General features: G+C 48.3%; 6 protein-coding genes across 6 annotated transcripts; 3 read left to right on the forward strand and 3 right to left on the reverse strand.

Moving 5' to 3' along the window:
• Positions 1–3143: 3143 nt before the first annotated feature.
• Positions 3144–4812, reverse strand: N7462_001370 (glutamine synthetase family protein; the record flags this gene model as incomplete). The annotated part of the gene is made up of 5 exons (XM_057073096.1): positions 3144–3174; positions 3231–3911; positions 3963–4015; positions 4070–4332; positions 4392–4812. The coding sequence occupies 5 exons, from the start codon at positions 4810–4812 to the stop codon at positions 3144–3146; spliced, it is 1449 nt and encodes a 482-aa protein (XP_056936737.1).
• A 462-nt stretch (positions 4813–5274) lies between these two features.
• N7462_001371 (uncharacterized protein) lies at positions 5275–5523 on the forward strand (the record flags this gene model as incomplete). Its single annotated transcript, XM_057073097.1, has 1 exon — positions 5275–5523. One exon carries the CDS (start codon positions 5275–5277, stop codon positions 5521–5523), a length of 249 nt encoding a protein of 82 aa, XP_056936738.1.
• An 851-nt stretch (positions 5524–6374) lies between these two features.
• On the forward strand, positions 6375–7939 carry N7462_001372 (aldehyde dehydrogenase family protein; the record flags this gene model as incomplete). Its single annotated transcript, XM_057073098.1, has 3 exons — positions 6375–6699; positions 6822–7282; positions 7346–7939. 3 exons carry the CDS (start codon positions 6375–6377, stop codon positions 7937–7939), a joined length of 1380 nt encoding a protein of 459 aa, XP_056936739.1.
• Positions 7940–8744: 805 nt separating this feature from the next.
• Positions 8745–9807, forward strand: N7462_001373 (oxidoreductase, short-chain dehydrogenase/reductase family; the record flags this gene model as incomplete). The annotated part of the gene is made up of 4 exons (XM_057073099.1): positions 8745–8794; positions 8850–9458; positions 9512–9695; positions 9748–9807. The coding sequence occupies 4 exons, from the start codon at positions 8745–8747 to the stop codon at positions 9805–9807; spliced, it is 903 nt and encodes a 300-aa protein (XP_056936740.1).
• Positions 9808–9873: 66 nt separating this feature from the next.
• N7462_001374 (fungal specific transcription factor domain-containing protein) lies at positions 9874–11230 on the reverse strand (the record flags this gene model as incomplete). The annotated part of the gene is made up of 2 exons (XM_057073100.1): positions 9874–10701; positions 10763–11230. 2 exons carry the CDS (start codon positions 11228–11230, stop codon positions 9874–9876), a joined length of 1296 nt encoding a protein of 431 aa, XP_056936741.1.
• A 519-nt stretch (positions 11231–11749) lies between these two features.
• On the reverse strand, positions 11750–13326 carry N7462_001375 (uncharacterized protein; the record flags this gene model as incomplete). The annotated part of the gene is made up of 2 exons (XM_057073101.1): positions 11750–13170; positions 13221–13326. The coding sequence occupies 2 exons, from the start codon at positions 13324–13326 to the stop codon at positions 11750–11752; spliced, it is 1527 nt and encodes a 508-aa protein (XP_056936742.1).
• Positions 13327–14547: the final 1221 nt, after the last annotated feature.

The raw sequence follows: 14547 nt of genomic DNA on the forward strand, positions 1-14547 counted from the left end.
GAGGAGTGGCGCCATTTGCCAGCTCGGATGTATTAGTGACTGGATAGTACAATAGGCAAGATTTGTTTTCAGCTTTATTGTGAAGTGTTGTGATTTCCAACTCGGAGGTACGCAGGGCTGGGGCCAGTGCAACAGTGCAACCAGAATCTCAAACTCGACCGAAAGCAACTGTCGTAAAGTTTCTCTAATGAGCTGCGGAACCCGGGCAGCTAAGAATACTTCAACCAGATATTGTCCACGAGACTATCATTTTGCGAAACCAAGTCCAAGGTCTCCTATGATTTTATTCAACCGGCTCTTTGCTGATCTTGGGAAACCTAGTGGTAATCTACCTTGATATCTCAAACTGCACTGCTCTGTGGATGCCCCTTTTTAAATCCACTTATGCTTGAGATAGACCCGTGGCCAATTTTTGCCGTCTTTTCTGGAAATTACAAACCTGTTCGCTGGTGCGCTATTTAAAATAACATGCTGATCGCGTGAAAGGTGCTACTGAGCTCCGTCTCGTGAAAGGACCAGCAATTCATCAGGCCGACCTGGGCCTGTTGTGATTCAACTATATCTATTTTGTTATTCAGTGTTATCGTAGCTGCCCGTAAACGACCATCGTCGCTGGAGGCGCCCGAAAAGACGACTATGTATGATATGGAGTGGACGGTCTCGACCCGTTTCCTCGCTGTTTCTCGGGCTGTGCAGATATTAATCTCTGTGAAGGTGGCAGCGGTCATGGATTGATCGTCTCTAGTGCTATTTCTGATCGAGTCTATAGTTTGAAGAGTTTCCGTGAGCGGAAACTGGAAGGGCGACATTGTGTTGTTTATCCGTCTCTACTCCCGCGACAGTGCGCTCTAGCTAGGATGGTCACGAGGTAAAGTGTGTAGCTTGGATTGAGCTAAAAATTGTTTCGGTTCAAAGTACATTTGTGATGAAGGGTGTTATGAATAAATAGCGGCCAAGTTGGGACCCGAAAGTCTATAGAGGTACCGATGAAAGGATGAGTCTAGGCACATAAGATAGTCGCACTATATTGTCAAGTCAAGACGGATCATCTAATAGCTTCACTCTGGTAATTGCTTTGTCGATTTTGGCCGACACACAAGATGTATTAAAAAATAAAAAAAGATCGATTAGTCGCTAAATTCTTCTGTAATAGTTCACCTAGCGTTCAGTTACTTCCTTGCACTCTTATGGTGGACCTGAAAGCATTTTCCACTTGATTCCTTGGAAATCCAGGTGCCCGGCCCAGTATCACCATGCTTTTCATTATTTCTTTGCGATCGTTAGCCCCAGTTCTGCCTGACTCTTCCACTGATACCTACTAACAAAAAAGGTTTCCACGTCGAAGATCTGAAGTTCCATTTCCTTATCTGTTTTACAATGAGAGTAAACTGTTTCAACACTCTGGAAAATAACCTCAGCACGACGTTTGTTGTAGATTTTCGGGAACAATGTTGATGAGTTAACGTTCACTCCATTTTCATGCAGATACCCAATGACATCTCTGCAGTCAAACCAATCGCCACCAAGACCAAAAATCGGAAGAATTTTCTGTAAAACCTGATTTTGTACCCCATACAAAATATCCGTTGTTGCCGATAAATTTCCAAGAATCCTTCTGGGTACTCTCATATTTGATGGGTAGATCGGCTCCCCTTGTGCATCCTTTGAAGGATAATGCTTTCCAGCATTCCCGACGCAATAGAATGGAAGCCCAGGGGGCTCAAGTGCATCATGCACTCCACCTGTCACCAACTTTTGGAAAAATGGCAATGTCTTCTCCTTGTTACGTATGCAGGATACAAGCCGAAATACTCGGTAGATCGTTGTAGGGGGTGACCTTGGATCGATGAATAGGCGGAATGCGTACTCGGTGAAGCATTCTAGTGAAGTTCTGCTCTTGGAGGAAAAAGGGCGAGAGGCGGTGAGAACTATCAAGCGATCTCTCGACGCTCATCTTTTCCGCATAGTCACGTCCATCATGACCATGATTCTCAAATGCTGTAAAATCCGATGATTGTGTTTCTTGTTTTGTTCGTTTATCGTGTTTGAGTGTTTGAACTTCAAACTCTCCCGGAAGTGTGTCTTGGTAATTTTGATGGGGCTCTGGTTTCACGCTATTCCTGCTGCCATTGCCAAATGATTCGGGCCTTTGGTTCGAGGTTACAGTCGATCTATCCTTGTCAGTCCAATTGGACTGCCTTGATGTGGCAATGATCAATTTCAGTGTGTCCAGACACTCATAGATCTTGGGGTGGCTTTGATCTAAATCCGATCCCATTGCCTTGTCATAGAGATCCCCGGCGGCTTTTTCAACCCTTTCAAGCTGCTTCTCCAGTTCCGACGCGCGAGCTGTTGCTTTTTCAAAAATCTTTTTTTGCTTGGTTCTATGTGTCTTTTGTGCCCTTCGGATCTGATCTCTGCGTTCCTATTGCTTAAATCGTTAATCTAAATTATTTTACCCTGGAAATGGTTGCTCTCAACATTACCGTTGACAAAATCGCCGACCCAGCGTTATCGAGCCGAGGCCGCCCGGCTTTCTTAGTACCACTAGATAATTCTTTCGGCATGATACCTAGGAAAGATGACCGACCCTTCTTATTAGAGATACATTACTCGGCTCGGTAGAGGATACAATCACTTCTCGCTCGCCTTGTCGGATACTTTGATGTTCGGAATGGAAAGCGATTTTCTACCGGTACTTGAAGCCGAGAAAGGTAGCCTGAAGTTTTGGGGCGCAGTTGGCAATTTGGGCAAGATTGATTGTGATTGTCAGTGCAGTGAAAATAAAACCGCAGGAGTGATCCCATTTGAAAACAAAAGATTCCCTGTGTTAAGGCTTCACGCTCGAGCATCACTACAAACACGATATTATAATCAGCACTGGACATCCTCGGCTCCTTAAAGTGTTGGGACGGATTGTGCGGGGCCGTTATTCCCAAGGTTGCCAACAAACCCACATCTACTCTCTATGGACTTCACGACAAATTCCGGTGTCAAACAAGCTATTGGCTCCATTAGCTCTAGTCGCATGAAGGTGTTTCTTTATCTTAAAAAAAAAAACATTTCTGTATATCCTATACTGTAAATTTCATATGATGTATGCTTAATGCGCCCCAATAATATCAAACCACTCATAACTACGTTTACACTGTTTCAATATATCGCTTCACCTCCCTTCCAAGAGTGTTAGCATTCAATCTGCTCCGAGACAGTAACCATAGACGACTTACCAGTCTGTAACGGCTTCTCTCCACAGCCCAAGCTCATGTTCCCTTGTGGCAGTGAAAAAGTCTACGAACTCTTCATCAAGAATCTCTCGCGCAATGCTCCCTGGAGCCGAGAATCGAGCCAACGCCTGGTCCAAGGTATTGGGTAACAGTTCCGGGCGAGGGTCCCCTTTTTGGCGAGCAGACATTGGAGGAACGGTAATCTCGAGCTTTTTCTGGATACCCCGCCAGCCAGCGGCAAGGATAATGCCCAAGGCAAAATGGGGGTGGAGATCTGCGCCAGGTGTCCGCACCTCAAATCTCGTTGCACCAGGCTTACACACCGGGGGTGTGATAAGCCGAATGGAAGCAATGCGATCTTCTAGGCCCCAGCTAATATGGACGGGTGCCCAGTAATTCTCAACAAGGCGCTTATAGGAGTTAATGGTAGGGGCGAAAAGTGGCATGATATCAGGAAGAGCATCCAGTAGACCAGCAAGAAAGTGCCTGCCCATATCAGAAAGGTATTCGATGTCAGACCACTGGGCATTAGGATCGGGCATATCGCGTGCAAAGAGGTTTTTTCCTTCTTTGTCCGTGAGTGATATGTGAATGTGGCCGGAGCTGCCAGGCATGCCATGCATAGGCTTGGCCATGAAGCATGGAGTGAATCCGTGTTCCATTCCAAGCGACTTGGTTAAGAACCTATAGACGCATTAGTAGAAGAATCCCCATTCATATCTTTTGCAGACTGACTTGAACATAGCGACCCTGTCTGCCATTTCGCTTACTTCGCACACCTTCAGTGCCTAAATCGAAGAAGGTTAGACATAGTCTCAATGGATTCTGATGGTTCACCTTACAGCTTCGTACACACCAGGTCCACCCTCTGTGTGCCAGCCCTCAATAGGGCAGTTTATTTGCGCACTTGTGTTAAAAATATCATGGAAATACTTTTTGTTTGCCACCGGTCGAGTTGAGCTGTAACAGAACATGCCAGCAGTGATGGGCCGCAGGGCGCCCGGACCGTTTCGTTCAAGGAAAGCCGCAAGATTGGGGTGCTTTGAACCAGCAGCACCATATCCATCCTCAGATGGAGTTTGAAAATTCATAAATTCCAGTTCCACTGTTCATGTCAGTCTACATTGTCTCAAACCCCAAACCTTGTGCCAAAAGAAATCTTACCTCCAGCTGAAGCACTATAACCACTTTCCGCAATGCGATCGCATATACCCTTCAACATACTTCTGCCGTCGGCGGAAACAGGCTTCCCATTACTCACGAACCGCACAAGGAAAAATGGAATATTCTCCTCCCATGGCAGCCGCCGGAAAGTGTTGAGATCTGGGATAGCGAGAAAATCGGCATACCCCGACTCTGGAGGGGCCACCCGAGCATTGGTTGTCCATAGCATATCATGCATGTCCCAACCAAAGACTGCAGAACTAAAGCCAAATCCTTTTTGCGCGATCCCGAGGAACTTCTCCTTGGCCATGACTTTCCCCCGGAGGACACCATCGGCATCAATCCCAGCCACCTTGACTTTGATGTCGTCGGCCAGCAAACTAGGGAGGTTTTCCACGGTGATCATGGTGGGTGTAAGCATTCTGAAGAGGTAAAAGAATAAAGAGAAAGAAAAAGAGGTTGTAAAAGATCTTGGGGATGACTGCGCCATTTTATCTGCCCAATCTAGCTCCTCAATGCGCCATTTGATTTGACCATTCTAATCCCGATTGAACTACTCCATATGAGCATGCGGGTCAGTAGCCTCACATTGCTGCGAATTAGTTCAACCTCAAAATTACGCGCTCTAACAACCTCTCGTACCGCGCAAAGCTACGACGTAGAGTGGAGGCCGTGATAGCTGGATATTCCCAAGGCTCCGCACCGTCGGATAACGTCGCGACGGCCAAAGCTCCTCGGACCGCGCGGTGGGGCTTACCGCGCTCGCCGACTCGGGACCAGCAGAATCGCAACCCCGAACATCCATAAAGCGACCACCAAGTGGGATCAAGAGCCCCAGACAGTCTCAACGACTAATAGAAGATTTTACATCCGAAAATTCACGATGCCTTCTCTTCGCATTGCCGTTCTGGAGTGCGATACGCCGATTCCCCCGGTCCAATCCCGACTCGGTGGCTATGGAGAGATCTTCGAGGGGCTCTTGAGGAGGGGTCTGAAGGCATACGGGGACTCCACTGTGGAAATCCATGAAATCAGCAAGTGGCATGTCGTGGAAAACCCAGTATATCCCGACCCGAATGAGTACGACGCCTTTCTCCTGACAGGGAGCAGTATGGTCCCTTCACCCCCTTGATCCCGAGGCAAGGAAACTAATCAACAGCCAGAGCATGATTCATTTGCGGACGATACTTGGATCGTGAGCCTGACCGAATATATCCGGGGTGTTGTAGAGCACCACAAAAAGCCAGTCGTAGGGATCTGCTTCGGACACCAGATCCTGGCGCGGGCGCTGGGCGCGCGTGTCGGAAGAAGTGATGAAGGATGGGAAGTCTCGGTCCATGAAATCACTTTGACCGACACCGGGAAGCAAGTATTCGGCAGAGATCACTTGGTATGCAGACAATTACTCCTTCTGATCCCGTTCGAGGCTTATTTGATCTCAGCATTTGCACCAGATGCACCGTGACGTGGTACACGAAGTGCCCCAGGGCTGCGTGAATCTCGGATACAGCCCCCGCTGTGCAGTTCAAGGATTGTACATGCCTGGTCGCATATGGAGTGTCCAAGCCCACCCCGAATTCAACGAATTCATAATGTCTAACTTGCTTGATTTGCGACACAAGGGGGGCATTTTTGACGATGATTTGTACACAGAGGGTGCGTCGAATGCAGGAAAGCCTCATGACGGAGAGTTTTTAGGCAGGGAAATTATCAAATTCATTGTAGAAGCATAGATTAGGGTATTAAACCACGACATAAACTCCGATTGAATTATTTTTATGGTTTCCTGATTCAATCACGCTTGGTCACCTGTATAGTTGCTAGATGAATGGGCAACTAGCGTGTAGGTTGGCGGAGCCACGGCGGGACCGCGATAAGCGGAGACTATAAAATCCGGCGTGCCCCTCCTCGCCCGCCTGCCGTCGCCACAATCCTTGAGCACCTTCCTATCAACTTCCCAGAGATACTAGAGACTGTACAACCATGTCCAACCAGATTCGCACCATTTGCCCTTCTACCCATGAGGTCATTTTTGACCAGCCGGGCACGTCGGTGGAGGAGGCCACCAAAATCACGGCGGCGTCCAAGCTCGCATTTCTAACGTATCGCGGTTCGGCATTGCAGCAGCGCATTGAGATCGTGAAACGAGCTCTGGACATTATTGATACTCATATTGGAGATCTTGCAAAAGAGCTGACTATTCAAATGGGTCGTCCGATTCGGTACTGCGAGGGAGAGATCAAAACCGCTCGTATTCGCGCGGAGCATATGATTAAGATCGCGGCGGACAGCCTAGCTGATTTGCCGGGTGAGCCCCAGGATGGATTCCGACGCATGGTGAAGCGAGTGCCAATCGGACCCATCCTCATTGCATCTGCCTGGAATGTGAGAAATCCCAATTTCAACAGTGAGAGGAGAATCTACTAACAGGTCTCAAGTACCCATATCTTACTACTGTGAACGCTCTGGTACCTGCATTGCTCGCAGGAAATACAGTGATCTTGCGACCATCACCACAGACCCCTTTATTTGGCGATAGGCTATTCGAGATCTTCACTGAGGCAGGATTGCCTCAGAATGTCCTCCAGGTCGTCCATGTCGGAAGCTTGGATGTTTTGGACAAGATTGCTCAACTTCCTGAAATTCAGTCTGTCTCCTTTACTGGATCCACGGCTGGTGGTCTTAGACTTCGTGAAGCAACCGCCCGTCAAGTGAAGCCCATCAACCTGGAGCTCGGTGGCAACGACGCTGCCTATGTGCGTCCTGATGTAGATGTGAAAGATGTAGCCGAGAACCTTGTGGACGGTGCCATCTTCAACTCTGGTCAGAGCTGCTGCTCAGTTGAGCGTGTCTATGTCCATGAGGCGATTTACGAAGAATTCATCCGCTGCGTGCAAGAGGAATTGAAGAAGTGAGTTTCTATTCAGTTCACCGTCAAGTCAAACTACTAACAGACTGGTAGCTATAAACTTGGTGATCCTCAAGACCAAGCTACAACCACCGGCCCTGTCATCTCAGCTGCAGCCAAGAAGAACATTTTATCTCACATTGACGATGCTCTGAGCAAGGGTGCCACCAATGTGACACCCGAAAATGCTACCTTCTCTCTTGAAAAAACTGCCGACAAGGGCAACTTCCTTGCTCCAGTCGTCTTGACCAACGTCAACCACAGCATGATCACGATGAAAGAAGAAACATTTGGTCCTGTTATGCCTATCATGAAGGTTTCCAGCGATGAGGAAGCTGTTGACCTGATGAACGACAGCGACTATGGATTGACTGCTAGTGTGTGGACGAAAGACATGGCAGCTGGAGAAGCTTTGATTGATCTCATTGAAGCTGGAACGGTCTTTATTAATCGATGCGATTACCCCAGCCCAGTAAGATTGGCCCTGCCTTACCTTGAAGAATTTTTGATACTAACAGAGCCTCAGGACCTCGCTTGGACTGGATGGAAGAACTCTGGTTTGGGGTGCACTCTTGGTCCCCGAGGCTTTGACGGCTTTGTCAAATTGAAGAGCTACCATATCAAGAATGCCTCTACCTGAACACGCATTTATTAGACCGCTCGCCTCACCTTATGATCACAATATATTTCCAACAATTCATACATTTCTTCGTAAATCTCTATCCTACAATCAGCGATCTAGAAATCCAAAGATACCATTTGCTTCGAAAAATGTTATTCAAACGCTAATAATAAATATTATCCTACAATCTTCAAAGTACATTCAGCTCTTTGCAGCACTGTATCCATTCAAACACATGACAACCTGGCCTTTGAAGACCCATGCCTCTTGGCATTGTCCGCGGCTGTCCAATCGAAATAAGGCTCAGGGACCCACCGGACCGCGTTCCCGGACCGCGCTGCCATCTCGAAGCGCGGCAAATTTACCCAATTCAGATGCTGTCGGCTTATCAGCTCCAATTGATCAGATCGCTGTCCATTGCATGGTATCTTCCCTCCAGCCCCTCCTGCCCCGCATCGAGCACAGGGTACCGCGCCGTCGGATCATTGTCACCACGAGTAGGAGAACCGCAATAGCCGATATGAAGGCAGTGCCGCAGAGCTCAGGGTGCAGATGTGTCACAAGTCGCTCCCGCCGGCGGATACCGCGGACTCTAAAGGCCCCCTGCGGGTTGAAGATGTTGGAGTTGGGGTCAGATTGCACTGCGATAGAGGATGGTGGGGCAATGCGTGGGACAGGATAGTAATAGCTATAAATTAAAAAGCTGGGAAAGAACGCTCAGTTCCCAAGCGTACGCCTATATATTTTCCTCGTCTATAATCTTCTCATTCGGATCCTTTTCCCCCTGTGACTCTTGACTTGAAAAGCTTCGTAACTATACACCATGGTCGGACGACTCGAAGGAAAGAATGCCATTGTGACCGGTGCTGCCGGGTATGCGCCCCTCGTCCTATATTTTGGAGTCGGAATTTAACTGACATTGCCCCAGTGGCATTGGCCTTGAAACCGCCATTCTCATGCTCCGCGAAGGCGCTTCCGTTCTTATGGCCGATATTAGCGAGGCCGGCCTGGCCACCGCTCTCAATAAAGTCAACACAGTCGTCCCCGCTGCTGAGCGTAGCGGCAAGGTCGAGACAAGAGTTGTCGACGTTTCCAGCGAGTCTCATGTTGAAGCCGCGGTCGGCCATCTGGATTCCTGGGGCGGGATCGATGTGATGTTCAACAATGCCGGAATCATGCACCCGAAGGACGGTGACTCCGAGGAATGCCCCGAGGAGATCTGGGACCGAACAATGAACATCAATGTCAAGGGCGTATGGTTTGGATCGAAGCATGCCGTACGCAGCTTCCGAAAGCATGGCAAGAAGAAGGGAAGCGTGATCAATACAGCCAGTATGGTGGCTCTGGTCGGTGCGGCCACGCCGCAGCTGGCGTATACTGCCAGCAAGGGTGCCGTGCTGGCTATGACTAGAGAGCTCGCGATTGTGCACGCCCGCGAAGGTATGATTTGCCTTTCGGACTGGCAATTTGTCGACGAAGTGCTAAAATGGTCCATCACAGGATTCCGATTCAATTCTCTCTGCCCTGCGCCTCTCAAGTAAGTATTGTTATCACTGACAGGCTTGTTGCAGTGAGCTGATTGGGACATAGCACTCCTCTTCTTCAGGACTGGCTGGGTGACGACAAGGAAAAGCGATTCCGCCGCGAGATCCACTTCCCTACCGGCCGCTTTGGTGAGGCTATCGAACAAGCCCACGCTGTCATTTTCCTAGCCAGTGACGAGAGTTCATTCGTCAATGCTGCTGATTTCGTCGTAGATGGCGGTCTCACAAAGGTGCGATAATTCTCACTTCTGTTGGTATTTACCAATGCTAACCTGCATTTAGGCATATGTGACTCCGGAGGGCCCGGCGACAGAGGCTCCAAAGAACTTGGCTGGCCCATAGATTGGAAGACGATTGCCTCGAAACCTGTAAATGAATATGAATGGAATGAAAGTAATATCTTTGAATTCACGCAAATGAGATCCAAATTTGATTCTGTTGCATTGTGCGGCATATATTCCATGGCCCAGTATCGGCTGCTGGTAGTTGCCACATCGCTTCGAGGAGGAGCAGCGTTCGTTGCATATTCCCGAGGCCGAAATGGGAAGTCATAGCGGTTAGGCGATTCCTCAGTCGCTCTTGTTGCTCGGGCTTCTCCAGGCAAGACCCCACAACTGCAATGGGCCAGCAGAGTCCCGAGTTTATTCTGGCATGTGGGGATAATTCTCCTAGATAGTTGATTGCTTCTGTCACGGCGTTTTCAACAAGAACTTTGTACATGCCGTCTGCTGAGTAGCTGTAGCCGCCCAAAGAGGTGTAGAGATAGATGAGCATAGCTTGTTGGAAGACCAAGCCTGCGAGATAAACTTCCGGCCCAACAAATGAATAAGGCGACCAGCGCAGAATTTGAGCTTGGATGGAAGCAAACATGGCAATGTCATCTGCACTAGGAATAATTGGCGGTGCATTGTCTATCATCCATTGTCGACCGAGATCAAAGATGCAGGGGATGAGAAGTAACAATTCTAGCCAACAGCCACAAAGATTCCCCACATATTGAGTTCGAAGAAGCTCTCGCGCTCGGTGTTCCAGATCGAAGTTGAGGAAAAGCTGTCCGCTGAGGCGAGCATCTATGGAAATCATACTCACTGTGGCCGTGTATGCGTAGTATTCAATTACAAAGTCTTTTAGGTCTCTAGGGACAGCAGCATCGCTCTGCGCCAGAAGCTTGACGAGAAGAGAGTTAGCGGCCGATAAATGGTCGAATATTGTTCCAGTCATATCGCCCTTTGCAGTCTGTGATGAGGATGGTCGTTAGTTTAATCTAGAATCTGAATATCGTGCCGCTCAACCCTACCTCCGTGAAGCACATGACCAGTGCGCCGATGAGCAGCATTAGGGGGTTGGATTCTTTCCCTTCGATAAATTCAGTTACCCCATGACGGAATAACTGGATAGCTTTGGTGTAATGTGATTGTGCAACGGCATCTGAATCGTCCCGACGCCGAAATGCACGGTGCGCTGCACTCTGAGTGATAACAAGTTGGAGCAAAAGATCGCTGGTGAAAGCTAGCGGCACAATTTGCACAAGAAAAGGGTTGATTGGCGTTGAGCCGTTCGCCATCACATCAGCTGTGTTTGCAAGATAATGTGACAGAAGAGAATAGCTTTCCGGGTCGTATCCGGGCAGCATCGACAAAGTCCTAGGTACTACATTTCCCACAGTCATGTTGGAGATGAGAGAAGACTCTGAAGTCTCAATAGGGGATGGGCAAACTTCCTCAATCTCTTCTTGCATCGATGCATTATCGAGTCCACCTTCCATAATGATAGAGAGCCTTCCGTTAGATGAAATCGAAGAGGTTCGTCGCGACAATGGGCCTGGGGATTGATATGTCGTATCAAGGTCTTCTGCTGCGCTCTTCGATATTTCCCCGTGGTCTGAATTTCGTCTGCCTGGAATTGGTGACGGCCACTCGCAATGCAGGTCATTTCGCCTACAACCCGCACATACCGGTCGGGTTTCGTCACACTTCTTCTTGCGACGCCGACAAGACCAACACCCGGTCCGGACGCGGACAATTCGCTGAGTCCGCGGCTGTCGATCTGGCGGCATCGTGCATGGAGAAAAGTGAAAGAAGATCGGGGGAACAAGGAGCTGATAAGGACCACGCGCGGTGTGGGGTAGCAAAGTCTAATTCCGCTCTTCTTGCGCTAATGACGATTGGGCGATACGGAGCGCGATCGATTACTGTACTGGTCCTTTGGTTCAGAGTACTTTGGGTGGCATTTGTGTATGATTCGGTTTCAATTCAATTATCCTTGTCCATTTAAAACAAATTATTTAAGAAGACACACCCAACGTGGTCAACACAAGTCCGTGGCAGCGGGTCAGGAAATCCATCACCTCCGCCTTATCGTGCCATGCGTCATTGTAGGCGGCACTCAAGCCCATCCGACCGTTGAAAGTCGCGAGAAATAACCCCAGTCCAGTTCCAAGCTCCTCTCCAGTTACCCAGGGATCAAATATCTCAAATATGCCATGCTTAGGAGAGATTATCTGATCAATCACCCCTAAGCTGGATATTGAAGCTGACGGGCTTTCGTTCGGTGCTGGAACAGGAGGAATCTCCGAGCCACTTGGATAAGCTGGCGTAGAGAGGCTCCAGATAGATGGTACCATGGTGATATGCTCCGTGTCATTGCGAATAGATGTATAGTATTCTTTGACCTGCTCAATAGCATCCATCATCTTCTGTCGAGTTTGCTCCGTGTCCAACGGCTCGTCGTTGATGGCAGTTACTGTCAGGTCAATTGCAAGGCTCTTGCCTGAAATTGAATGATACACCGATGCTGCGTGCTGAGCAGTATTAAACGGTTCTCTGCAGTGGTGACGTTCGTTGATAAGTGAATAGTTAATGTACCGTACTACCCGCCTCTGCGGCCTGCATTCTTGAAGTTCACCCATAAGGACAGCGATTGCTGCATGGTATACATGAGTCACGCTAGCACCAAGCTCTTTGCATGCTCTCAGGACCAAATAGGTAGTCTGTGAAGGTATTTCAAGAGCCAATCGCTGGTGGCGACCAGGAATTGTACGGCCAAACCGAAACGGGAGGGTTGCAACCTCTATCTCCTCACGAAGAAACAAATTATCTCTCACTATTCCTTTCAATCTCACTTCTTGCTCGCTTGTGAGAGTTAGAGGGATGTCCGCAGCAATCCGAAGGGGCGGACTCAGATTCTTCCATTCGTCACCAAAGCGATGTACAGGAACCTTCTCTGGTTGCCCATATGCCCGAGCTGCATGCCGAAAGAGGTTATTCATCAGATGGAGAGACCCAATTCCATCGATAACATCATGCTGTGCCCTCAGAATCAAATCTGCTTGAAATTCACCATGTTCGGCACAGGGCCCGTTTTTAACCAAGAATAACGTGGGAAGCTTGGGAACTGGAGGGTCTGAGTTGCACCATTCCTGGCCTGTCTGGCCGTTGGAGATAATTTTGAAGGTTTCATTGAGCCATGCAGACTGGTGTATATGCTGGTTTGTTTTGGGGAGCCCTTCATATACTTTTCTGCATCTCTTGGCCTCATGGTGGTATTCTACCCACGATGCAATAAGTGGGTGGTCGTATCGAAGGCATACCCACGCTTCACGGAGCGCCTCAATTACCCTTCTCTCTATAGTAAGAACGGATTCATCAATAACATCAACTTTGATGCTGACATGGCACGTCATAGCGAAAAACGTCCTCCCAGTTCCTATTATCTCATTAGTGTGCATAAACCGGCACTTGAGCAGAACAACACACCTTCAAACCTTTTGGCGAGGGTCGTATAAAACGTCTCCACCTCATCAATATCTCGTTCCCATCTGTGGGGGGCTGTCTCTTCCCAGGCAAATTTTTCGGTCGGCATTGCGGAAATTTAATTTCAACGGTCTCCCACGTACACAGTACTTGTCCTATAAGGCCGATTTTTTTTAAAAAAAAAAAAGTCAACAACCGCCTCCCTGAACAGAGGAATATATAACTCTCTGTGTCCATTTTGGGTACGGATTGAGGATGGTCATCTGACACATTCCCAGCACAACCGATCTGCTGGATCCTAAGTAAAAGTACCTTTACAGACTTCCGAAGTTTAACCTAAATTGGCCAGAAACTCGGGGCTCGGCCCGTAAATCCGAGATCAATGACAATGAACTAGTAGTAGATCATCGATAATTCAATGAATAGATTTATTTTGCTTAAAATCGACAATATATGTCCATTTGAGCTCTCATCAACTTTTTTTGAGGTTCAATGTGGCATATGATGATGATCACAGGCTTGCCAAGACCACTATGTTCGGGCCAGTGTTGGGCTGGAGGCCGCTGTAAAGGTTGTCGCCGATTTGACGGCGTTGTCTGTCAACCACGCTTCTAGAATCCAACTCCTTTTCAAGAACATGCATATGATTTGCCACTTCAAATATCTGGTCACAAGATTCTCACCCTCGCTCTACTATGACCACAATTTCGTTGGTTCCCAGAGGTTTATTGTTGACGATAGGATCAGCCTTCACGGTAGGCCCGTGGTCGGGAGAGAAAGGAAGATGACCTTGAGGTATTCAGAAGGCCGAGATTAAAGATTCAGGTAGCGTCATGACGTTTGTGAAAGCTGCTCAGGTCTCGTGTCGATGTTACTATCTTCAGAGGTAATAGGGTCGCAGGCTGACGCTGCGGGGCAGACCCCGTCACGGGGTTAGTTCTAAGCACCGATCTGGGGGATTAAACAAGAGCCTCGTAAAACCGCCACATATTGCCCAAAAGAAAATCTACCCCATTCTATCTACTAGTTTATGATGGATCTAGAGCCATCAAAACTAAGTTTCTAGACCCTGCAATCATGATAATGTGAGATTTGAACCTCATGATCTACTACCGGTGGGACATCATTTCAGTCTCCACTGGTGGGCCAAAGGACAAAAAGGAGCCCCGAAATTGATCATTCGAATTATACTGATTTAATCATTTATACATTGGCCACTCAGTCAGCAAGTGGTTTTGGCCTCAACGCACGCGTCTGGGAGAATGACTGGTTAACTAATGACTGGTTGAGCCGCTTACGAACTTGAGGGGTGAAGGTCCAGGGCGAATAC

The sequence above is a fragment of the Penicillium macrosclerotiorum genome, assembly GCF_028827735.1.
Source record: "Penicillium macrosclerotiorum strain IBT 26536 chromosome Unknown utg000002l_segment0_segment0, whole genome shotgun sequence".
NCBI lineage: Eukaryota > Fungi > Ascomycota > Eurotiomycetes > Eurotiales > Aspergillaceae > Penicillium > Penicillium macrosclerotiorum.